This window comes from Pseudophryne corroboree, chromosome 2 (genome assembly GCF_028390025.1).
Source record: "Pseudophryne corroboree isolate aPseCor3 chromosome 2, aPseCor3.hap2, whole genome shotgun sequence".
NCBI lineage: Eukaryota > Metazoa > Chordata > Amphibia > Anura > Myobatrachidae > Pseudophryne > Pseudophryne corroboree.
Genome location: NC_086445.1, coordinates 598,476,296 through 598,501,082, shown reverse-complemented (window position 1 = coordinate 598,501,082; position 24,787 = coordinate 598,476,296). Strand labels below are relative to the sequence as shown.

The 24,787-nt window shown below is 43.2% G+C and overlaps 1 protein-coding gene across 8 annotated transcripts in view; it reads left to right on the top strand.

Moving 5' to 3' along the window:
* The window catches only part of PHACTR4 (phosphatase and actin regulator 4), a 177,351-nt gene that overhangs the window by 147,200 nt on the left and 5,364 nt on the right, over positions 1 to 24,787 (top strand). For all 8 annotated transcript variants that reach the window (XM_063954686.1, XM_063954683.1, XM_063954680.1 and 5 more), the window contains 5 exons: positions 3,413 to 3,890; positions 4,050 to 4,300; positions 14,908 to 15,114; positions 15,441 to 15,502; positions 16,895 to 17,032. In XM_063954686.1, coding sequence (XP_063810756.1) covers positions 3,413 to 3,890; positions 4,050 to 4,300; positions 14,908 to 15,114; positions 15,441 to 15,502; positions 16,895 to 17,032 — 1,136 coding nt within the window. The remainder of the gene's footprint in view (positions 1 to 3,412; positions 3,891 to 4,049; positions 4,301 to 14,907; positions 15,115 to 15,440; positions 15,503 to 16,894; positions 17,033 to 24,787) is intronic.

The window sequence follows — 24,787 nt, the reverse complement described above, 5'->3', positions numbered from 1 at the left end:
GTGGGTGCTGCGGAATATTAACAGATGCTCCGGCACCAATTCTTTTGTGCCCTAACCCATCCCCTGTCATTGGATTTGGGGGTGTGTGTGTGTGTGTGTGTATGTATGTATGTATATATATATATATATATATATATATATATATATATATATATATATATATACTTGCAGTTCAGTCGGCACTCTTAGATTAAATAAACACAACTGGCCTCCGTGCAGCGTTTTCAAAATATCAGATACAGTACTCCAAGATAAAACGGCACTGGACGCAAAGAATATGAAAATGAGATGTATTGCAACAACAACAGCTGTTTCAGGGCAGCAGCCCTTTCCTCAAGTTAACAGCAACACTACCAACAAATGGACAAGACTTGGAGTACTTGGAGTACTATATATATATATATATATATATATATATATATATATATATATATATATATATATATATATATATATATATATATATATATATATATATATATTATGTGTGCGTGTGTATATACTTATACACTTTGAATTATGATCAGCATTCTATCAATTTTTTGGATGTGACCGTTTTTGCCTCTGAACATGGATATGGCTACAGACTCTTTAGGAAGGAGACAGATCGTAATACCCTTCTGTCATTTGATAACCATCATCCCAGATTTTTTTAAGTGTTTCGCAATAACTCTCTTTACGAGTGTTTCGCAATAACTCTGAGGAGGAAATGGCATTGACACAAATTGAGGACATGAAAGACAGATTCCTCAGTAGAGGATATGATAAAAGCACTATTGACTCTTGCCTTGTATAGAGCAAAAAATATATTCCTGGGTGGCAACAAGAGAAAAATAGAATGAATGATTCGTTCGTGATAAGCACTACCTTCAACACGGCAGGGCCATTTGTAAGTAGAGCGGTCAATAAATTCTGGCCTGTTGTAAGGAGCGAACCAGTCTTTAAAACGAAGTTACCTAATAAACCTCTTATCAGCTTTAAACGTGGTAAAAAACTGAAGGACGTACTAATGCAGCCCAATAGATCGCTGACGAGTGGGCCAAATACCTGGTTAAGAATGGGAAAACTGGGCTGTTAATAGATGCCACAATTGCACCACATGTCGGAGCATGTCGATAGGTCAATTTTTCCATCACCAACATACGGGCAAGTGGATTCTGATACGACACCGAGTGGGGTGTTTATCTGACTTTGTTGTATACACCCTTACCTGCCCGTGTTCATTGGTGTATGTTGGCAAGACCATTTAGGGAAAGGATGACGAACCATCGGACAGGGTGACTCGGAAAAACCCGTAGCCCGGCGCTTTGTGGAGGCCAAACACACTATATCGGCTCTAAAAAGTATGATCATTGACAAAATTGAAGTACCAAGAAGAGGAGATGACCGTGGGAAAATGCTACTAAAATGTGAAGCAGGGCTGTGGAGTGAATCCTGATACATTGTATAGGGAGTAAACTCACTTGTCCTTGAGTCACCCCGTTTTTCACTTATAATTGTGAAGTGAATTCTGATGCACTAACAATGAGTTGGTTCACAGCATTCCATTTCATTCTGTATATTGATACATGTTGGTGAAGCCAAATTGATATCTTATCCTTTTGAATATTGCTTATTTCCACGGCATTGTCTGGATGTGACATTGAAATTTGCAAATATAGATATTTGATTGTAACCCCTGATTAAGTCCTAACAGACTAAACGCATTGGGTTTCTACGAGTTTGTGGATTAGGTCATACATCTGAACTCTTAGGTTGAAGATTTGATATCTCACTTAATAGTGGATATCATCAGAATATAACTCATCAGACCATTGTAAAACAATATATTCTTGTTCAATTGATGTATATGATCTTAAGAAAGAATTTTTATGTATTTGCGTCATAGACGTTTACGACAATGTTATAAAATGAATTGTTAATTTTATGAATAAACGATTTTTTATTGTATTCTGTGATACCTGAGGTGGTTCAGCTCCCATGAGAATTCTTTATTATTTTATTTATATATATATATATATATATATATATATATATATATATATATATATATATATATATATATATATATATATATATATATATATATATACAGGTTGAGTATCCCTTATCCAAAATGCTTGGGACCAGAAGTATTTTGGATATCGTATTTTTCCGTATTTTGGAATAATTGCATACCATAATGAGATATGATGGTGATGGGACCTAAGTCTAAGCACAGAATGCATTTATGTTTCATATACACCTTATACCCACAGCCTGAAGGTCATTTTAGCAAATATTTGTAATAAATTTGTGCATTAAACAAAGCGTGTACATTCACACAATTAATTTGTTTCATATACACCTTATACACACGGCCTGAAGGTCATTTAATACAATATTTTTAATAACTTTGTGTATTAAACAAAGTTTGTGTACATTGAGCCATCAGAAAACAAAGGTTTCACTATCTCACTCTCACTCAAAAAATTCCATATATCGGAATAGTCCGTATTTCGGAATATATGGATATGGGATACTCAACCTGTGTGTGTGCGTGTGTGTATGTGTATATATGTGTATACACGTACAATTACTGAATGTGTGTGAGTGTCATTTGAGGAAATGCATTAATTTGTGTTGCTTGGATCATTCTATGTAGTATAATGTAAATAAATGCATTCTATACAACATTCAAGCCATTTTCCTCTTAATTTTCAGTTTCACTTTTTTTTTTTTTTATGCTAGTGTTCTTAAGGAGAAAAATAAATCTGATTTTAGGTTTGCTAGTTTTGCAACTTATTATTGCTTACCAGATATACTTTTATACTTTTACAATATGTTGCTGCATTCCTTGCATTTGCCCAATGGATTCTACAGTCAGTTCTTCAGTTTTTTTAATTAGTAATTTTTTGTAATTCCCCATTGCATTTAGTACTTTAATGTTGGCTTGTATTACCATTGAAATGTTGGTGCCATAAGTTTATGTAGTTGTAATTACATTTGAAATGATTTTCTTCATTTTCTGGTTTGGTCTCATTCCTTTTTATTTAAAGGCTGTAGAATATCATTGTGGCAGGTAAGAAATGTATATCTTTATCGCTAGGTGCTAGAACTGCGGCATACCAAACTGCACGTGTGATCTCTTAACATGGAATTACTTGTCATTTAAGTTTCGGTATACAAAGATTGAAACCATTATGCTTACCAGAAAGGGTGGGGTAGAGTACATAAAATATTGTGTAGCGTTTCAATGTATCGTTGCTGTCGAATGCTTCCTTGTAGTTGAAGTGTTGTACACCACTGCTTTCTACTGTAATATTAAGCATTCTAATGGTCTTACCATTGAAGACAGAGTCCTGTAGTGTTTTTGTATAGGAGAGTTCTACAAAGTATGGCTTTCAATAACACATATTGTGTTTTATTCTAGCGGAACTTTGCCAGGCTCTGGGAGGGACCACACTGACACCTGTTGGTTCTCGCCCATCCCCTCCACTTCCTTCCAAACGTGGAGTTCCCCTCCCCACAGACGTCATGAGCAACAGAGAGAAGATCTCTCGTCCTGTGTCACTCCCTCCTCATATTGCAAGTGAAGCCTCTGCACGTTCTCCAACACCTCCCATTGTTCTGCCTCAAGCCCCCTCCTTGCCCGCCATTTTTCCTGAAGAACACCCACCACTGGAAGTCCCCCTCCCTAGCACAGAAGAGGAAAAAGATTTACCACCAAATGTGCCTATACTGCCTCTTCATATTCGCATTCAGCAGGCTCTTAGTAGCCCCCAGCCACTGTCCACCTTGGATAATTCCCAGAGGGCACACTCCCTGCTATTTGTTCCTAATGAATTGGGGTCGAGTGAGGAGAGGAAGAGAGTAAGATCCTTGCCTGTTACTATAGAGCTCCTCAAAGTGTGAGTGTCTTTCATCACTTCCTACCAGCCTGACTCTATCCGTTATAGGCTAATACCATCCTTCCTCTTTCCAGGATGTATGAGCATATAACATACCTATGAAGCCATATCTGGTCTTTTTTGCTGTATTTACATTTTGTGATCTATGCCATTCTCCAGGCCTGATGATGATGATGATGATGAAGAAGAAGTGAGCCTGGAAGAGGAAGACTCGTCTCCAGAAGTCACCGGTTCGCATGCCTCACGGGTATACATTGGTGATGTGCCTTCCGTTACTGTAATACCGAGCTACATTCCTCCATGCCTGGAGGAGGAGGAGGAGGAGGAGGAAGATGAAGGTATCAGTGATAGCGACTCAGAGGGACCCATACTCTACAAAGAGGAAGAGGAGGAAGATGAAGAAGAAACAAGTAAGTTTCATAACTGCTAAACTAATCTACAAATACAAATGCAATTTGAAGGTAGTATGTACATGCATCTACAATTGCATGCATTTGTAAATGTAAGGAATAATGCTGTTTTCTTGTACAAGCTTTTATATTGTGCGGTGCTTTTCCTAAGACCTGTTCTCAGTGTTATTGAGGTTCATGGTGAAAACAGGCCTCCACAAAGGAGATATAGTGCTGTGCTGGTCTTGAGTTTGTATATGAAAGTTTAAAAAAACTATCATTTATAATGTAATCCACCAAAAAATGTATCCTTAAACCTTCCCAAATGATCTTCTTTTTTCAGCTGTAGTAATTGAAATACTATAGTTTAGTATTAAAAAAAAAAAATGTCACCGCTGTTATGCAATCCAGCAGATAGAAGAGTGAGCGATCTCCATAAAAATGACAAATTAAGATCCAGAGACAGCCACCCATCATTAGCCTTTTCATCTGTCGAATTACAGGAATAGTTCAGCATGGGGAACAGATTGGAGTGGAGAGAGGAGGTGGTTTGAGTAGTCCAATCTAGATATGACCAGTGAATGGATAAGGATATTTAGTAGCCACTGGGTGAGCGGGTCTGATCCTGGAAATATTTTTGAGATGGACACAGCATAACTGCGTAAGGTACTGAATGTGTGGTTTGAAGGAGAGGGAGGAGTGAAGACAGCACACTTGAGGGCTAGAGGAGTTGGTTGTGCTGGGATATAGTAATGATATCAGCGGTCCGGATTCCGGCGGTCAGCATACATACGCCGGGATCCCGGGCGCCAGAATGCCAGCAGGGGGCCGAGGGCTATTCCCACTCGTGGGTGTCCATGACACCCATAGAGTGGGAGTACAACCTGTGGCGAGCGCAACGAGCCCGCAAGGGGCTTCGTTGTGCTCACCCCCCCTGCCGGCATTCTGGCAGCCGGGATCCCGGCGTCGTTATGCTGACGGACGGTATCCCATACCCAAAGCATTGTGCTGTCAGTAGATATTGAAATTGTGGGTAGTGAGGTTATGTTGGATGATGATCAGCTTAGTCTTAGACCTGTTTTGGAGTTGGAGATATGAGTGAAGAGAGAGGAGGAAAGGTAGATCTGATTGGAAAATAAGACCTGTCCCGGAACAGAGCCTTCGGGAACACCAACTGTTAGTGGAAGTGGGAGGAGTTGGAGTCATGAGAGCAGAAGGAACGAGAAGAGAGGAGGGCAGTATCATGTAGACTAAGTGGGTGAAGGATTTGCAAGTGTAGAGGGTGGTCCACATTGTCAAAAGGGGAGGAGAACGATGGGTTGGTAGTTGGAGAGTGTCACTCGGTGGTACTTGAGCACTTTTGAAGGTATCTGGTGCATTTGGAATGCTATGGTTGAGGTGACTATCTGTGGGGGGGTTGATAGTGATCGCTGGAGCAACAGAGTCGAGCGCAGAGGTAAGGTTGGCATTGTATAGGTAAGTGGCTTGTTCAGGGCAGGAGAGATATCAGTTGAGCAGAGAGTTTAAGGATACAATGTTGATAGCGTCAGTGCTTCGCTTAGTGGAGGCTAGGAAGGCCATCGATTCACGGGATTAGATTGCGCATGTGCATTGTGCAGTTTTGCCAGGCAGCACTGAGCACTATAGCACAGCGCTGCCCGGCTGGCAGCGGGGTGTTTAACGTTTAGGTGGGCGGGCAGCCATGAACACACAGACCGCACTGCCGGCATTTCAAATTTAGCGCCGGCCACCAGCCAATCAGAGCTGGCGGACCGGCAGTCAATCACGGAAGTGGACGTAGCAGCGGCTCCTGATTGGCTGCCAGACTGGTCGTTCTGACTGGCTGGCGGCCAGCGCTTCAATTTGAAATGCTGCCGGCGCGTTCAGTAACCGTCCATGGCTGCCTACCTAATAAGTATTACTACTTACACCCACCCTCCAGTGCTGCTCCCTCTCGCGACTCTTCCTACACTCACCCTCCTGCGCTGCTCCCTACACCCACCCTCCAGCGCTGCTCCCTCCCGTGCCGCTTCCTACACCCACCCTCCAGCGCTGCTCCCTACACCCTTAACTGCCCTCCACAGCCACTCTCCCTGCTCCCTACTGCAATCCCGGTAATCCTGGGATTGAGTGTTTTTCAATCCCGAATCCCGGGATTGAAAAAAATGCCCCGGGATTGGCCTCCCTAATAGAAGCAGAGGTGGAGAAGGAGAAAGAGGTAAATTAAGAAAGAGAAGGAATGGGGAGTTTGTGTAGTCAGAAATATAACAACTGTTGGTGAAGAGAAGATTAAGGCAGTGCCCACTCACATGGGAGCGTGAGAAGGACCTTTGACAGAGACCAAATGTGAGGCAGAGTCCTCGAAGGGCATATTGAAGACACCTAAGACAACGGAGGGAATCTGAAGAGCGAAAGTGAGGGAGCCAGGTAGCAAAGTTGGGGGGGGGGTTCAGTATGATATCCCGGTTAGGTGTGGTATGGAAGGTAGATAGTGTCTAGGTCGACAGGTCAAAAGGTCGACATGAGTTTTTTATGGGGGGTTTTGGTTTGGTGTCGTTTTCTTCGTAGAGTTACCAGGAGCCCCAATTATTGCACCGTGTCCCCCCGCTTTGCTCGCCATGCTTTGGGCAAGGTACAGATTACCGTTCCAATCGTAGTCCACATGGATCGTTAAGTATGAAAAGGTTTAAAAAAAGAAAAAAATTATGAAAAGCTCATGTCAACCTTTTGACCTGTCGACCTAGAAACCCTGTCGACCAATAGTGGTCGATCTGGATAGTTACTGTCGACCTGGAGACCGGATCCCATCCCAGTTAACTACATCCCTAAATGACAGCTACTCAAAAGTGAAGTGGTTGGAAGAGGCGTACAGCATGTTAGATGTTGGGAACAAGGGGTCAGAGTAAAGAATTAGCGAACCACTGATTGATGGGGAATTTGAAGCCTGGTCATGATTTGGAGGTGGTAAATAGGGGGAGCAAACTGGTAGTAAAAGTGGTGTGCAGTATACTTGTTGTAATGCAGGTGAAAGTACAGTGTTGTTAAATGCGTATGCACAGTGATAGTTTATTATGTGGCATAAATGTGGACATTTAATGGGTGCAAAAATTTAATTTCAAACTAGACCGCGTTAGACGAAGTTATACGAACTATGTGAGGGCTGGCAAAACCAATGGTAATTCAGACAGTACTTTCAAGGGAATAAATGCAAAATGAAGTTGGCGCACACGCATTCAGATATTTGTGGAAAACCACAAACATGTACATCTAGTTGCAAGTGAATTGGTAAGGTCTTGCAGTGTCCAAATGGGAGTTCACTGAGAGTGACCAGGTAATAAAGGCAACAGGTGTTGTGGAGAATTATACCACTTTACACCAAAAACCCAGGTTCGACGCAGGTTTTCAGACACTGTTCCAGACACCATGTTTGCACTCCACATTGGACTCTGGTTATTCCTGGGTCAACCCTATTTACACTGAACCTGGGGGGCTATCCTGCATGTCACTTACAGACCCTCCCTTGAGGCGGACCTCTGCATACACACCCAATCAGCAGCTTTTAAGCATAACCCGGGTCGAGCGGTTTACACTGCACTGTTACTTGGGTCGAACCCTTGCAGCTACCAGGATCGGATTCCCTGTCACTCGACCTGGTTTATTTTTCAAGGAACATTTTACACCAAGCAATAACCCTTGTCAAAAGCTTGGTGTAAAAGGGGTATTAGTGAATTCGCATTTTTAGCTTCAAAGCAGTCCTCCTGTAATCGTATTCACTTTTAGAATGTTTTCCTGTTCTTTTTCGGTATGATGCAAAACTACTCTTAAAATCTAAATTACACTTTGAAATATGCACTTTGAAGGTATGCAATTACAACCCCCACCCCCCCTTACCAAATACATTCCCACTAAAATGGCTAGCAATTAATTGCATTAAACAAGCAAGTAGAGCATACAAGCATAGCTGACAACTGGAACTTAAAATAGAATCATGTTATCACTCAATCTACAGTGCTCATAGTAAGTATTCAAACTTGTCTACAATAAAATTTCATAAGGCCCTATGCGGAACATTTACTAAGCAGTGATAAGAGCGGAGAAGTGAGCCAGTGGAGAAGTTGCCCATCACAACCAATCAGCACTGAAGTAACAACTATAATTTGCATACTATAAAATTATACAGAGCTGCCAATTGGTTGATGGGGCAACTTCTCCATTGGCTCCCTTCTCCGCTCTTATCACTGCATAGTAAATGTCCACCTTAAGCTCAGTAGGAGAAGCCTTATACCTGTGGCAAGGTTCAATTTCTGTCTACTTATGCATAGATTTTTTTCAACGCAGTATTAAATTGCAGTGATCTACATATGATGAGATATGTTATCTGCCCTAAAATGATCATCCAGGTTTTTACTTATACCCCTTTTCCATCTGAGTACCGTGTCCGATCCGGGATTTTTAACCCGGCTACAACCCGTGTCGGCCCCCCCCCGTTTCCACTGCACTTCGACACGGGTTATTCCCGTGTCGGATCTGTTTCCACCTAACCCGGGTAAGCTCTGTAAAAGCCTATTGATGGCATTACAAATGGACTTTTTACTGTCTCATCAAGATGATGTCATCAAAAGGACCAAAAGGGAGGGGTGGGGCCTGCTCACAGCATTGCAGCAATGGACGCCGGTGCAGTAGCTGTGTCTAGCATGGAGTCGCAGACTGTTTGCAGTTTACTGCTGCTTATTTCTGCTACAGACAGCTTGATGCAGCTTCTCACCTTGTGCTACCTACTGCTGAGCTGGAGAAGGAGAGCTCAATTCTTTGCAGAGAGGGCTACCTATCGACACAAATATTTGAAAAGGAGGAGAGCGCGTATATCATCCACTGTTGTTATTTCTCTCATAACAATGAACTCTACACCAAGCCGAAGAATGTGGGTGAGAGATCGCAGACATGGAGAAGCATTCATGCAGACCATTCTAGCATATCAGGAGGAGCAGTGGATGGAAAACTTCAGGATGTCTCGCGCTACATTAGAGTATGTTTTGGAACTACTGTCCCCAGCAATAACCATGCAGACCACCAGGTTCCGGAAGCCCATTGAGTCAGCCAGGAGATTAGCGACTGCTCTCTGGTGGTATGCTACCCCTGGAGAGTATCGCACAGTTTCCAGTTTATTTGGAGTAGGGATTGGCACGGTCTGCAAGATTGTCTACTAGGTCACGGGGGCATTGCTGGATACCATGTACCATCGCTTTATTTCCTTGCCACAAGGACAGCGGCTAGATGCGACTATAAAAGGATTTAAGAAGCGTGGCTACCCACAGTGTGCTGGTGCCAAAGATGCATTGTGAGCTGGGAAGGCTGTGCTGTGTTTCGTCACGGTCCTCGTCGACTGACATCTGGCGACTGGCAGAGCTGGATGACGATAGTGCTATGGGATTTGTTATCACAGTTTTGCCAAAGACACTATAGCATAGGTCATAATATGGCCATTCCATACGCCCAGCACCACTTTTCTTGCGGTTATGGTCGTGTACTTTGGTGAATTGTCTGCGTAGTGCCTTCAATTTGTTAACGACTTGTTGCTGGGTTATTTGGATGCCCCTTTCTGCCAGGATAAGGGATATGTTCTTGTAGACTATAGTATCCTTAACTGTTCCAGTCACCTGCCTTCTAATTTCTTCCTCTCCCCGAATATTAAGCAGCTCTTTGATCTCTGTGTCTGACCAGGTATGGGTAGTCATAGCTGTGCTGGAGCTTCTGCTGCTGTATAGTGTCTGTTTGTTTGGAAGCTGCTGCAATAAAAATATCTGTATGTACCCAGCGTGACTTCAGAGTGTTTTGTTTGCAAGCTGCCTCAATGCCTGCATGTGCCCAGCGTAGTGTTGTTTGCAAGCTGCTGCAATAGATGTGCATCCGCGTTTGTTTGCAAGCTGCTGCGGTGCCTGCATGTGCCCAGCGTGTCTCCCAGGGATGACATCATCTTCCTGTGCCCCAGAAGAACCAATCAGCGTCTCAGAGCATTACTCGGGTCTGAAAACACGGGTAATGACCGTTTCCACTGCACACTTACCCGGGTCATTACCGTGTTCTACCCAGGTAGCTATCCGGGTAGGATTCCCGGGTCGCTCAACCCGTGTTGACCCGTTTCCACCTACTAAAAACACGTGTCGATGCGCGCCCCCATGCAAAAACACGGGTAAAAAAAGCTAGTGGAAAAGGGGTATTAGTTTTTCTGGTTGACTATATTGTGTATTTATCTATTGACACCATCCTCGTACTTGCGTTATTCTGTACCTTCATACCAGGCATCCAAACACCAGGAGCCCATGCCAAAAAAAACGAAGTGTACAATTGTGTAAGAAAATTAGCTAACTCCCCAAATACGATACAGCGTGTATGCACATTGCCACACACATCAAACTAACAATTGCTAGAGAATGTTTGCGGAATGCATTTTATGTGGATTTTGTCTAATGCTAATTTATATACAGTACAGTAAGATACGTATTTGGTGTGTTCTGTTTAAAATAATATGCATTGCCTTTTATGTTGCTGCACTTCAGTAAGATTTTAATTTATTCTAGTTTATGTATGTCTTTTCAGCATTTGTTGTTAATGAAGAGTATATGGTGAGACTTTAATAGACAAGAGAAGCAGTAGTTGCAAATAGGGGATACATTTAAGGCGTACCTGCTTAAAGAAATCAGTTTGACATTTTTATTTCTATCTTGTAGATTGAGTCACCCATAAATTGTAGCCTTCTCTGTGTAATTATTGGGACAATCCCTAAAACAATGGTGTTGACAGACATAATGGTCTCCTTCCTCTGTCAGACTGCTTTTTGCTGTGTGTACCTTGGTACAATGTGTATTAGAGTACATCTGTTGCATACATACTCAAGACAGCCTCAATGAGTGGATTAATAAGGTATCACTTGGACCCTCTTTTCAGGGGATATCTTGAATCTTTCTGTTTCCTTAGCATATTACCCATAATGCTATACTGTTTATGCTGCAATACGTTGCTAGTTATCCCATGAACGTGCAAGTTTTGACAGGTAATGGTTATTCGATTATTCTTGATGGGAAGTACTCAAATCTAAGCCCAAATTCCAAAGGTGTTGGATTTACACTACTGGTCAAAAGTTTTTGAATACCCCCGTTGTCCTGTTTTGTGTTATCTGGTTTCATTTCTCAATGTACTCTTAAATAAATTCTTACAACAAATAAACAGTAGCAACTTTTTGCAGATATAACCACCAAACATACTCGTAGCATTCTTTTTGCAATGTAATTCCAAATGTTTATCAAGACAGTACTTCCTAATGCTATTTCAGAAGTTCCCACAAGTGTGTTGCACGTGTAGATAGCTTTTCCTTCACCCGTCTGTCCAGTTCATCCCAAACCAACTCAGTGGTGTTTAAGGGTGGTACCCAATTAGCTGCAGTAAACCTCTGCTAATTACCGCACCTGGGGCTATCCAGTTAGCCCTGATGCCGGCACTTAGCAGGGATTTAGATTTGCCTGCCTCAGGCAGACTAAATCAAATCCGCGATAAGCATCCTTTTATTTTATTTTTAATTTTTTGCTGATTGCGGGTGCGAAAAAATACGTAGGTCCATAACCTTTTTGCGGATCCTGTGTTTTTGCGCAAAAAAGGAAAACATTTTTGGATGGAAAAAAGTCTGATAATTGGATAGCCCCCCGAAAAAATGACAAAAGAAAAAAAAAATCATGAAAAACAGATACTTTTCACGTCTCCCTGGATACCCCACTGAGTCTGGAAACTAATGTTGGCCGTTCCATGATTTGAGGCTTACTGTCTGGCTCTCTTCCTCGAATGTAGATACTGACATAGCCTACAACAGTGGTTCCCAAACTTTCTTGAATAAAGTAAACTGCAGTGTCACCATAAATTAATTCTATGTCTACCCTTGATATATTTGAAAGTTTCTATTATGTCCCACCTTACCCTTCTCTGCTCCAAACTATACGTGTTAAGATCTTTTAGTCTTTCTAGGTAAATTTTGTGATGTAGGCTGTGCAGCATTTTAGTTACCCTTCTTTGTATGCTCTCTAATGTATTTATATCCTTCTGGAGATATGGTCTCCAGAACTGGACACAGAATTCCAGATGGGGCCGTACCAATGACCTATACAGTCGCATTATTACTTCTTTCTGCTACTAATTCCTCTCCCTATGCTACCAAGCATCTGACATTTGAAATAGTGACTCCTAAATCACTTTCCACCTCAGTAGTTTCCATTATAGTACCCTTGTTATTATATTTAGCCATTGGGTTTTTGAGACCCGGATGCATGATTTTGCATTTTTTAGTATTCGACTGTAGTTGCCATCTCTCAAGTCTACCTAGATAGATCGTTAAACATTTGTTTTTCCCCTCCTAATGTGTCTACCCTGTTACATATAATTGTGCAATTTGCAAAAAGTAATTATTTCCCTTCAACACCATTTTCAATGTCACAAAGATATTAAAGAGCACTGGTCCAAGTACAGATCCCTGGGGTACTCCACTGGTAACATTTCCCTCCATAGAATGCACTCCATTTAATAAAATTGTCTGTTTCCCATCCTGCAATCAGGTTCTTATCCATTTAACTGTTTTATAATCCAATCCCAAGCTTTTGAGTTTATTTAGCAGTCTGCAATGTTGGACAGTATTAAATGCCTTACTAAAGTCTAGATATGCTACCGCTACAGCCTCAATACATGCTGTTTGGATCCTGTAAGTTGTTAGATCTAATGGGCCCTGCAGACACGGCAATACGCCGCCGAGCTGCCCGACCGCCGATACGGCAGACAGGCGACCTGGCGGCGGGGGGGCTGTGACTCCATAGCAATGCAGGCCAATATGGACGAGATCATCCATATTGGCCTGCATGCACAGGCGACGGGGCACCAACGATGAACGAGCGCGGGGCCGCACATCGTTCATCGCTGGAGCCTCCACACTGACAGATGTGAACGTTATCTCGTTCATTAATGAACAAGATCGTTCATATCTTGCAGTGTTATCGCCCAGTGTGTAGGGCGCATAAGATATTCCACTTATTCTTTGAAAGTCTTTTTTTTTTTTTTTTGTACCATTTTGGGTTTATGCACTGGACTTAATTTACTTAGATTTCAATAAAAACAGGAAAAATTGGGGTGTTCTAAAACTTTTGACCAGTGGTATATTTTGAAGTGAATAGTTAGTAATGACAAATGCATTTTAAGGGTAAGTACAACCTGCTTTTTGTATGCAATTTAAAAGACAAATAAATCTAACATGCAAGTTGGTACAGTATGGAAAGGTGTGATATATTGTATATAACCTTGTTCTATAGTGAAGTGCAAGCTGTAAATTTGTGTTATAGCCATTCTGCAGTCCTAAATACAGTGGAAGCTTTCATTGTGTGCCCTGATTATTTCATTAAGAACCATTGCTGAAGAATAACACCCAAAGTTCCTTTTATAGAAACAGACTTATATTTTAGGTTAAGTTGGTCTTTTAAGTATTTTCCAGAGTGTGCTTCAGCCAAACTAATAGGTCCTACACACTGCGGGATCCACTGCCGAGCTGCCCGACAGTGGATACAGGCGACGGGGGTAGGGGGGAGTTGGGGGGGGGCAGTGACTGGGGGAGTGAAGTTTCTTCACTCCCCCCGTCACCCGGCTCGGCAAATATGTACGGGATTGTCCATATTGGCCTGCATGCACAAGCGACGGGGCACCAGTGATGAATGAGCACGGGGCCGCGCATCGTTCATCGCTGGTGCCTCCACACTGAAAGATATGAACGGTATCTCGTTCATCAAGGAACGAGATCGTTCATATCTTTCATATCGCCCAGTGTGTAGGGCCTATAAGGCAGCCACCGTATTACAGACAGGGGCTTCTTTTACAAAGCAGTGGCTTGGAGGTGAAAATGTAAAAGTGCACTCAGTCAGTGTAAAGCCCAGCGTACATTACAATTACTGCGAGTGGCGTTTTAAATTCTTACCTCTAACCCGCCTGGAGGATTTGTGAATAAAGCCCAGGAAGTCTAAAGTAGTTAGCAAGAAACACTTTGCATTGATTAGGCTTGTTCCCATTATCTTAAGGTGTGATGAAACTGTATGCTTCTTACAGTGACTGGTGTTTTGTTTTGTGCAGCTTACATTTTAGGTCTTTAGCTGCGCAACTAAAATTGTGTTCTAGTACATTATATATCACCTTTCTCTGTGTAATCCAAAATGTTGGAAAACTTTGACAGCAACAAAGTGAGGAGTAAGCATATTGTTGCTGACTTTTTCAAAGCAGACATTTTTTGTTTTATTTTAAAATGTTTGCACCCTGTATTACACAGTATAGTTTCCTGGAATAGTGGAGTTAACAGCATCTCAGTGTAAAACAAGTGCAATCTTTTGTTGCAGTGTACTTCTCATGCTTAAAAGTCCTATTGGGTTTGGTGAGTAGGGTATGGCTTACAGATTTGTTACATGTCAATATGTGTTATGAAATAGTGCCTAATTACTTTTGTAATAAATGTAATTGTAGCTTATTCATGTTTTTGTTTGCACTCCCTGTTCTTTATTGTGTCTTTTAGCCACACTATTTACTTTCTAGCTATTTAAACGTTTCTTCATTTCCAGGCTCCCTGGCAAATAAGGTGAAAAGAAAAGATACTCTGGCCATGAAGCTTAGTGGGAAAATGGGTTCTCAAGAACAAGACACTGAGATACCTCATCGCAGCCGGGAAGAGTGGAATCAAATCCGGCAACAGATTGGCTCACAGCTGAACCGAAGATTGAGCCAGAGACCCACTGCTGAGGAGCTGGAGCAGAGGAACATCTTACAACGTAAGCCCAGAGTGGGGTGTAGAAACAAATCAATATATAGTTGGTAGAAAAGTGTACAGAAACGTGATGAGCACATAGTGACAGAAATGGGCAGGAGCTGATAACTGGCAAAGATATGTTCTAAGAAACCGACAAGGAAAGGATGAGCTGTGAATGTTACTGAGGGGGAATATAGAGAAGGAAATGGTAATTTTCTTATTAAAACAACCAAGTTGTGTAATTGGAAGAAGTGAGAAGTTTTTCATGAACACTGATTAGACCTGGAGAGAGGCTTACACAGGTTTCCATGAGTTTCAGTGACATCCTTAAACCTATTTCCTTTGTAGAAAAGAATGAAGCTGACCGGCTAGCAGAGAAACGTGAGATCAAGAGACGATTGACACGCAAGGTATCTGCCTTTTTTTTTTCCTAAGAACATTTCAGTATAATTTGGACTAATCACTCAATGATTTATTTAAAGAGCAAGTTAACTTTTATAGTTGTCGCCTGCTCTACCTTGAGGGATAACTTCACCCATAAAAAGAAATTGCTGCCTTTTGGAGGCATTATCTTTAAAGCCAAGGAGGTGTTGATGCCCCTCCCACACGATATTCCCATCAAGAGCTTTACCATCACCTTTAAAGTTGTAAAGCCAAGTCGATGACCATGCTTTACATCGCAGTGCTAGCATGTCTGGTTCGACATACCACGTCCCCCCTTCAGCTTGTTGACAATCTGAATATCCAGATAATCCCATCCCCATATGCATCAGTTAAATGTCTACATGGGTTGTAAGTAGCTTTAAATTCCTGCATATGGACATCACTGCTGTGATGTGAGCATATGCTGTTTACCTTTGAAAATGACCGGTCATGTAATTTAGCCATGCTGATGGCACATATGTTTTAACGCATAATACGCTATGTAGACAAAAGTGATTGAACCACCACACAAGCAAAATGGTGCACTCCTGCAGCAGGTGATGTCCGTGAAGGTATAAAACAGGTAGATGGGGCACTGATTAGATCATTTGCTAACGAAATGACCTGCTGGAAGAAGCTTACCAAGTTTGAAAAGGGAATCATCGTGGGCTGCACGATGTCATGTTTCCAGGGTGACTCTGGACTGGTATTCAGAATATTCGGTAATCCAGAAGAACTGGCTAGCTCACAGTCCAGATCTTAACCCCATTGAGAACCTCTGTGAGAAATTGGAGCGACTGGTGCGTTCTAGACCAACTCTACCTTCTTCAGTGTTGCAGTTGGCCACTGGACTTAAGGCAGAATGGCAAAACATACCGCCTGCTGTTGTCCAGGAGCTTGTGGACAGTTTGCCAAGAAGGGTGTCTGCGGTAATCACTGTACGTGGTGGACCTACAAAGTACTGACGTCAATAACATCTCTGATCTATTTGCTGTCAGTGTTCAATCACTTTTGTCTGCATAGTGTAGTTCTCCAGTACGTACTTGATTTGAGTCTAGTACTACATGGTAAATCAATAAAAGCAAATTTATGGCTGTTTGTAAGTGATTGCATTATGTTATTAGCATTTGTGTTATTATGTAGCATTCTCCAACTACTACAAAGGATTGTCCTGGAAGAGAAGTGAAGGACTAAAACAAGTCTACAATGAATTTGTTTTAATTAGGATACAGTTTTAGATTTTGCAGATATGTTTAGAAATCAGTATATATAAACTTTTATCATTTTCTTTTTACGTTAAAATTACGTTTCCTGTACTCTGCATAAAATTATGGAATAGTAAAAACAAAAGCTCACTAGTCTTTCACTTTGATCTATAGCTCAGTCAGAGACCTACAGTGGCGGAGTTGTTGGAGAGAAAAATACTTCGATTTAATGAGTATGTTGAGGTGACAGATGCTCATGATTATGACAGAAGAGCTGATAAACCCTGGACCAAGCTCACCCCGGCTGACAAGGTAAGAAAGCACTTCCCCGTACTTTAGCATATCAATAAACTCGTGGGACTGCGATTAAAATTAAATATGCTAGTGTTAACAAATATGGTAAATTAAGTATAGTACATTTTGAAGTAAAGTCCTAAAGTCTCATTTCTAATCATAATGATTTTAGCGAGCAATTAAAGGTTTTATTCATTAAGATAGAGCAATATAAGTAAGCCAATAAGCTTTTGCCAAAGACCTTTTGCACGCTAGTGTTTATAAATAAATATATATATATATATATATATATACACACACACACACACACACACACACACACACACACACACTATATATGTCTATCTAAAAAATATATATATACAGTACCAGTCAAAAGTTTGGACACACCTTCTCAATCAATGGTTTTTGTTTATTTTAATTATTTTCTACATTGTAGATAAATACTGAAGAGATCAAAACTATGAAAGAAACAAGGAATTATGTTGTAAACAAAAAATTGTTAAACAAATCAAAATATGTTTTATATTTTAGATTCCTCAAAGTAGCCTCCTTTTGCTTTGATGACAGCTTTGCACACTCTTGGCATTCTCTCAATCAGCTTTATAAGGTAGTCTCCTGGAATGGTTTTGAATTAACAGGTGTGCCTTGTCAAGAGTCAATCTGTGGAATTACTTGCCTTCTTAATGTGTTTGAGACCATCAGTTGTGTTACGCAGAGGTAGGGTTAGAACACAGTGGACTCCCCTATTTGACTACTGTTGTAATCCATATTATGGCATGAACCACTCAACTCAGCAAAGAGAAACGACAGTCCATCATTACTTTAAGACATGAAGGTCAATCAATACGGAAAATTTTAAGAACTTTGAATGTATCCTCAAGTTCAGTTGCAAAAACCATCCAACGCTATGATGAAACTGGCTCTCATGAGGACCTCTCCAGGAAAGGAAGACCAAGAGTAACCTCTGCTGCGGAGGATAAGTTCATTAGAGTTACCAGCCTCAAAAAACGCTACTTAATAGCACCTCAGATTAGAGCCCACATGAATTCTTCACAGAGTTCAAGTAGCAGACAAATCTCAACATCAACTGTTCAGAGGAGACTGCGTGAATCATGCCTTCATGGTCGAATTGCTGCGAAGAAGCCACTACTGAGGATGAACAATAAGAAGAGTAGAATTGTTTGGGCCAAGAAACACAAGGAATGATCATTAGACCAGTGGAAATCTGTAATTTGGTCTGATGAGTACAAATTTGAGATTTTTGGTTCCAACCGCTGTGTCTTTGTGAGACGCAGAGAAGGTGAGCGGATGGTTTCTGCATGTGTGGTTCCCACTGTGAAGCATGGAGGAGGAGGTGTGGGGGTGCTTTACTGGTGACACTGTTGGCGATTTATTCAAAATTCAAGGCACACTTAACCAGCATGGCTACCACAGCATTCTGCAGCGCCATGCCATCCCATCTGGTTTGCGCTTACTGGGACCATCATTTGTTTTTCAACAATCAATGACCACAAACAAAGCCCCAGGCTATGTAAGGGCTACTTGACCAAGAAGGTGGAGTGCTGTGTCAGATGACCTGGCTTCCACAATCACCTGACCTAAACACAATTGAGATGGTTTGGGATGAGTTGGACCGCAGAGTGAAGGAAAAGCAGCCAACAAGTGCTCATCACCTCTGGGAACTCCTTCAAGACTGTTGGAAAACCATTCCAGGAGACTACCTTATGAAGCTGACTGAGAGAATTCCAAGCGTGTGTAAAGCTGTCATCAAAGAAAAAGGGGGCTACTTTGAGGAATATAAAGCATATTTCTCTTACGTCCTAAGGGTATAGACGGGTTCACTAGGAGCCATTGGCACTTTAAGAGTTTGAGAGTGTGCGCTGGCTCCTCCCTCTATGCCCCTCCTACCAGACTCAGTTTAGAAAATGTGCCTGGAACTAAGGGGGGAGTAGTGTCCGCCCTGCGGGGTCTGAGCCACTATCTCCGCTGACAGGACACTGAGCTCCTGAGGGGATCGAACGTTTCCTGAAGCCTCTCTTGCCATTCTTGGGGGTGTAACTCTGTCTGTCCTCCCCTGTGTGTGTGTGTGTGTGTGTGTGTGTGTGTGTGTGTGTGTGTGTGTGTGTGTGTGTGTGGAGTGTCTGTGGTCTCCATTTAGCTATGTCCAGGGACTCTGTCATATGCTGCAGAGGATATGTCCTCTCAGGATGATCTCATTCCATGTAATCAGGATTGCACTGTTTTAGCACAGATACCAGCAAGGGAGCCTGAATGGTTATTCTCTATCAAATCTATGATTTCTCAGATTTCTACTATGGTTGCGCAGAATGAATCTGCAACTCAGGTTTTACAGAACTCTATGGCAGTTTGGTCCGGTTCTGTTACCTCAGGGCCCCCTCTATAGGTTCCCACAAACGTGCTCTTGCCCAGATTATGCAAGATGACACGGATATCGATTCTGACACGGCAGACTGTGATGGGGATGTGCTCGGGGGGGCCGCATCCCTTGCTAAAGGGGTGCTGTTGATGACAGAGGCTATTAGAGATGTGTTGAATATTGCTGATACAACACCTAAGCAGGTTGAGGCTTACTTCAGTGACAATAAGAAAGCCTCGCTAACCTTCCCTGCATCCAAAGAATTAAATGCTATTTTTGAGAAAGCATGGGAAAACCCAGAGAAAAAATTCCAGATCCCTGGAAGGGTTCTGTTTGCTTTCCCCTTCCCTGAGGAGGATAGAAAAAATTGGAAAACCTACCCATAGTGAACGCATCCAGACTCTCAAAAAAGGTGATATTGACAACAAAAACCAGGTTGCGCTTGACAATCAAAAAGTATGAAGATTTATTGTATTTAAAAATGTTAACAATTCTCCCGGGAGTATAATAAAAACAATTCAATATAACACAAAATCTGCTCAATATAATACCCCTGAACCTTAATAATTAATTAATAAGTGCTTTCTATGCAAAGAATGCCCAATGCTGTTTGATAGGAACTGCAGATATTTGATTGAAAAAGAAATTATAACATTGATGTGGAACTATAGAAATAAACTACAGATCTGTATACAGAAGAGTAAGACTCACTTGATCCGTGAAAGCAAAATCTCAAAAAAAGTCCTATATCTGTAGCAGCACGTAACGGTTCCGATGATCTTAGAGTGATAAGGAACCTTTAATGAATGAATGGTGTCCGAGTGGTGTGGAGATGGACTGTGCAAATACACAATTACCCACTGTGATGATTGCGGCAGAGAGAGCCTGGAGTGATGTTGTTTGAGTCAGCCGCTATGCCCCTGCATGGGGACGGGAGAGCGAGGTCCGCACTTAGCCGCCGGGCTGGGATGGAATGCAGCCGTACACGCTGGTGGTTGTACTTCCCAGGCGGCGAGATGTTACCTGTGCGGCATGATGTCGATGAGCTCTCACCGATGGCGGTATGACGGGGCTCCCACAGGCAGCTCAGATGGAGCCTCTCTGTAATTCACCTGTAGAAGGGCGAGGTGATCATGGAATCACAGGAGGTCTGCGGTATTTGTAAGCTGCAGTCAGACACGCTGGTAGTAACAGTGTAGTAGCTGGATTACTACACAGAGCTCCAGGTGAGCTTTGCTGAGGTGCACAGCCAACGTAATGGAATGGCTCCGATGTGCCGGTGTCTGGCTGTGAACTAAATGATAAACAGCCGACGCGGCAGCGCTCGTGCTGCAAATTATCCCTTGTAGTGGAATGTTCTCAGGGGTATACAGGAATGTTAGGGAGAATAACCTGTATCCTTAACGCGTTTCAACGCCAGCAGGGCGTCTTTTTCCAAAAGGCAGGTTCTCAAAAAATGTGGTTTTACCTGTTCCAGGATCTACCGACTGAATGGAACCGGCTGATCGCAAAATTGATACTACGCTCAACTCCATATATACAGGCTTCGGGGGCGATTCCACGTCCCACTGTTGCCTGTGCATGGATTTCCAAAGCTATAGTAAAGTGGTCAGGCACGTTACTCAAGGCTTTGGATACAATGGATAAAAGTGATGTTGAATTGTTTTTACGTAACATTCAGGATTCTGCAGGATTTATGGTGGAATCCATGAAAGACCAGGGTTCCATGGTTGCAGGGATATCTTCCATGTCTGTCTCAGCTCGTAGGGAACTTTAGCTGTGCCAGTGGTCTCCCGACGCGGAATCCAGGAGAGGTGTGGAGACCCTACCCTACACAGGTCAGTCTCTCTTTGGGGAAGTGTTGGATGCGTGGATCTCCACGGCTACAGCGGGTAAGTCACCTTTTCTTCCCTCAGCTGCACCTGCTACGAAGAAACCTTTTTCTTCAGCTGCATCACAGTCCTTTCGGGTTGCTAAAACAAGAAAGGCCATACCGTCCAACACCTTCTTTAGAGGAGGTTCACCAAAATCCAAGAAACCTGCTGCTGCGGGTTCCCAGGAACAGAAGCCTGCTTCAGGTCCTCAGCATGACGGTGGACTGCGTGGCCTGGAGGTGGGGGTGAGACTTAGGCATTTCAGTCAGGTCTGGGTGTCGTCCGGCCTGGATCCTTGGGTGCAAGATATTGTGTCCCAGGGGTACCGGCTGGAATTTCAAGATCTCCCTCCTCACCGGTTCTTAAAATCAGGCTTACCAGCTTTACTGGCAGACAGGGCTATCCTACAGGGAGCCATCCAGAAGTTGGTGGAGGCATAGGTTATTGTACCAGTTCCTCCCCAGATGAAAAACAAAGGTTACTATTCGAACCTTTTCATGGTACCGAAACTGGATGGTTCGGTCAGGCCCATTCTGAACTTAAAATCACTAAACCCCTTCCTGAGGGAGTTCAGGTTCAAAATGGAGTCTCTAAGGGCAGTGATATCAGATCTGGAGGAAGGGGGATTCCTGGTATCCCTGGATATCAAGGATGCGTACATCCACATTCCGATTTGGCAGCCGCATCAAGCTTATCTCCAATTCGCACTGTTGGACTGTCATTTTCAATTCCAGGCCCTGCCATTCGGCCTCTCCACAGCACCGAGGGTATTCACCAAGGTGATGGCAGAAATGATGGTTCTCCTCCGCAGACAGGGTGTGAACATAATTCTATATCTGGACGATCCGCTGATAAAGGCATCGTCCAAGGAGAAGCTGTTACAGTCCATAGCTCTCACGACCCAGCTTCTCGGGTAACATGGTTGGATCCTGAATCTTCCAAAATCACATTTGGAACCAACCAGGAGGTTGTCATTTCTGGGAATGATCCTCGACACGGAAGTGCAGAGGGTGTTTCTTCCAGAGGAAAAAGCGTTGGTGATACAAACAATCGTCCGGGATGTCCTGAAGCCAGCCTGGGTGTCGGTTCATCAGTGCATTCACCATCTGGGGAAGATGGTGGCCTCTTATGAGGCTCTGCAGTATGGGAGATTTCATGCTTGGTCCTTCCAACTGGATCTCCTGGACGGGATCTCAACTACACATGCACCAGAGAATACGTCTGTTGACAAAGGCCAGGATCTTACTCCTCTGGGGGCTGCAATTACCTCACCTTCTGGAGGGCCGCAGGTTTGGGATGCAAGACTGGATCCTTCTAACCACGGATGCAAGTCTCCGGGGCTGGGGCTCAGTCACTCAAGGAGAAACCTTCCAAGGAAGGTGGTCAAGTCTGGAAACCGGCCTACCGATAAAAATTCTGGAACTAAGAGCAGTCTACAACGGTCTTCTCCAAGAGGTCCATCTTCTGAGAAATCGGGCCATTCAAGTGCAGTCGGACAATGTAACAACAGTGGCTTACATAAACCGGCAAGGCGGAACGAAGAGCAAAGCTGCAATGTCAGAGATAACAAGAATCATCCTCTGGGTGGAAAAATGCGTTGGCGCTGTTGGCAATCTTCATTCCGGGAGTAGACAACTGGGAAGCGGATTTCCTCAGCAGACACGATCTCCATCCAGGAGAGTGGGGTCCGGAGGTTTCAAGGAGGTAACAGATTTTTGGAGCGTACCCAAAATAGACATGATGGCCTCTCGTCTCAACAAGAAGCTTCTGCGATATTGTTCCAGGTCGAGAGGACCCGCAAGCAGTGGCGGTGGACACCCTAGTGACTCCGTGGGTGTTCCAGTCGGTGTACGTGTTTCCTCCACTTCCACTCATTCCAAGAGTTGTAAAACTCATAAGGAGAACAAGAGTTCAGGCAATCCTCATTGCTCCGGACTGGCCAAGAAGGGCTTGGTATGCGGATCTTCTGGATCTACTGCTAGAGCCGAGGCCTCTTCCTCTTCGGGAGGACCTGCTGCAGCAGGGTCCGTACGCTTATCAAGACTTACCGCGGCTACGTTTGACGGCATGGAGGTTTAACGCCAGATATTAGCTCGGAAGGGCATTCCGAACAAGGTTATTCTTACCCTGATACAGGCTAGGAAAGGAGTAACGTCAAAGCAGTACCATCGCATTTGGAAAAAGTATGTCTTGGTGTGAATCCAAGAGGTTTCCTAGGGTGGAGTTTCAACTTGGACGGTTTCTCCTCTTCCTCCAAGCAGGTGTGGATATGGGCCTGAGATTAGGTTCCGTAAAGGTCCAGATATCGGCCTTATCCATTTTCTTCCAGAAACAGTTGGCTGCCCTCCCTGAGGTTCAGACTTTTTTGGAGGGGGTTCTGCACATCCAACCTCCCTTTGTACCACCTATGGCACCCTGGGATCTTAACATGGTGTTGCAGTTCCTCCAGTCGGACTGCTTTGAGCCTCTACAGGAGGTTGAGGTCAAGTTTCTCACGTGGAAGGCTGTCACTTTGTTGGCCTTAGCTTCTGCTAGACGTGTGTCGGTGTTTGGAGCTTTGTCATGTAAAAGCCCATACTTGATCTTCATGAAGATAGAGCTGAGCTCTGGACACGTCAGCAGTTCCTTCCGAAGGTTCTGTCAGCATTTCATATCAACCAACCTATTGTGTGCCAGTTGCTAGTGACTCCACAATTTCATCAAAGTCCATGGATGTTGTAAGGGCTCTGAAAATCTATGTGAAGAGGACTGCTCGTCACAGAAAATCGGACTCTTTTTGTCATGTATGATCCCAAGAAAGTTGGGTGTCCTGCTTCTAAGCAGACGATCTCTCGCTGGATCAGGTTCACTATCCAGCATGCGTATTCTACGGTAGGATTTTCCCGTGAATGCATTTGGCCCTTGTATGGCTCATCTCCCACTGTGTAACCTTCGTAGTGCGCCCAACATGGCTGCCTTATCTGGTAAACTTGTGGATGGGATGAAAAATACATGGACCTGATGGTTTTATTGGAACCCTACTCTGAACCTAAGGACTCTGCAATCTCCCCGTTTTGTGTTCTCTTCTAGGGGTGGACTATTCCATCCTGGGTAATCCTACGCAGAGCGCCTAAGATGGCTGCCGCACCTGGTACCTTGTGAGGGTGGAATACACAACCCGTGGAGGTTATTACCCAAAATGCTTACACCAACCCTGCATTATGCTTTCTGTCTTTATTGTCTGTGTGGTTTATCTTTTGATGTAATACTTAAATCTTCTGTATTATGTGCATTGTTTGAGTTCTAGTTGGCGCCGCGGATGGCTGCCTCGGTGCTGCTCTGCCAAGCAGCCTTTGTGTTTAGTCTTACGTGTATAATATGTCTAATATGTTGAGTCTATTGTACAGTTGCAATGTGCAGTATCAACTCATACGTGTAATGTGTGTAATGTATGCTATGTTCTTCCCCCTTCGTATGCTATGTATCCCCCCTTCATGTTGCTGCTTGGCGATGCATTGTACCACAAAGAATTCCTAGCGT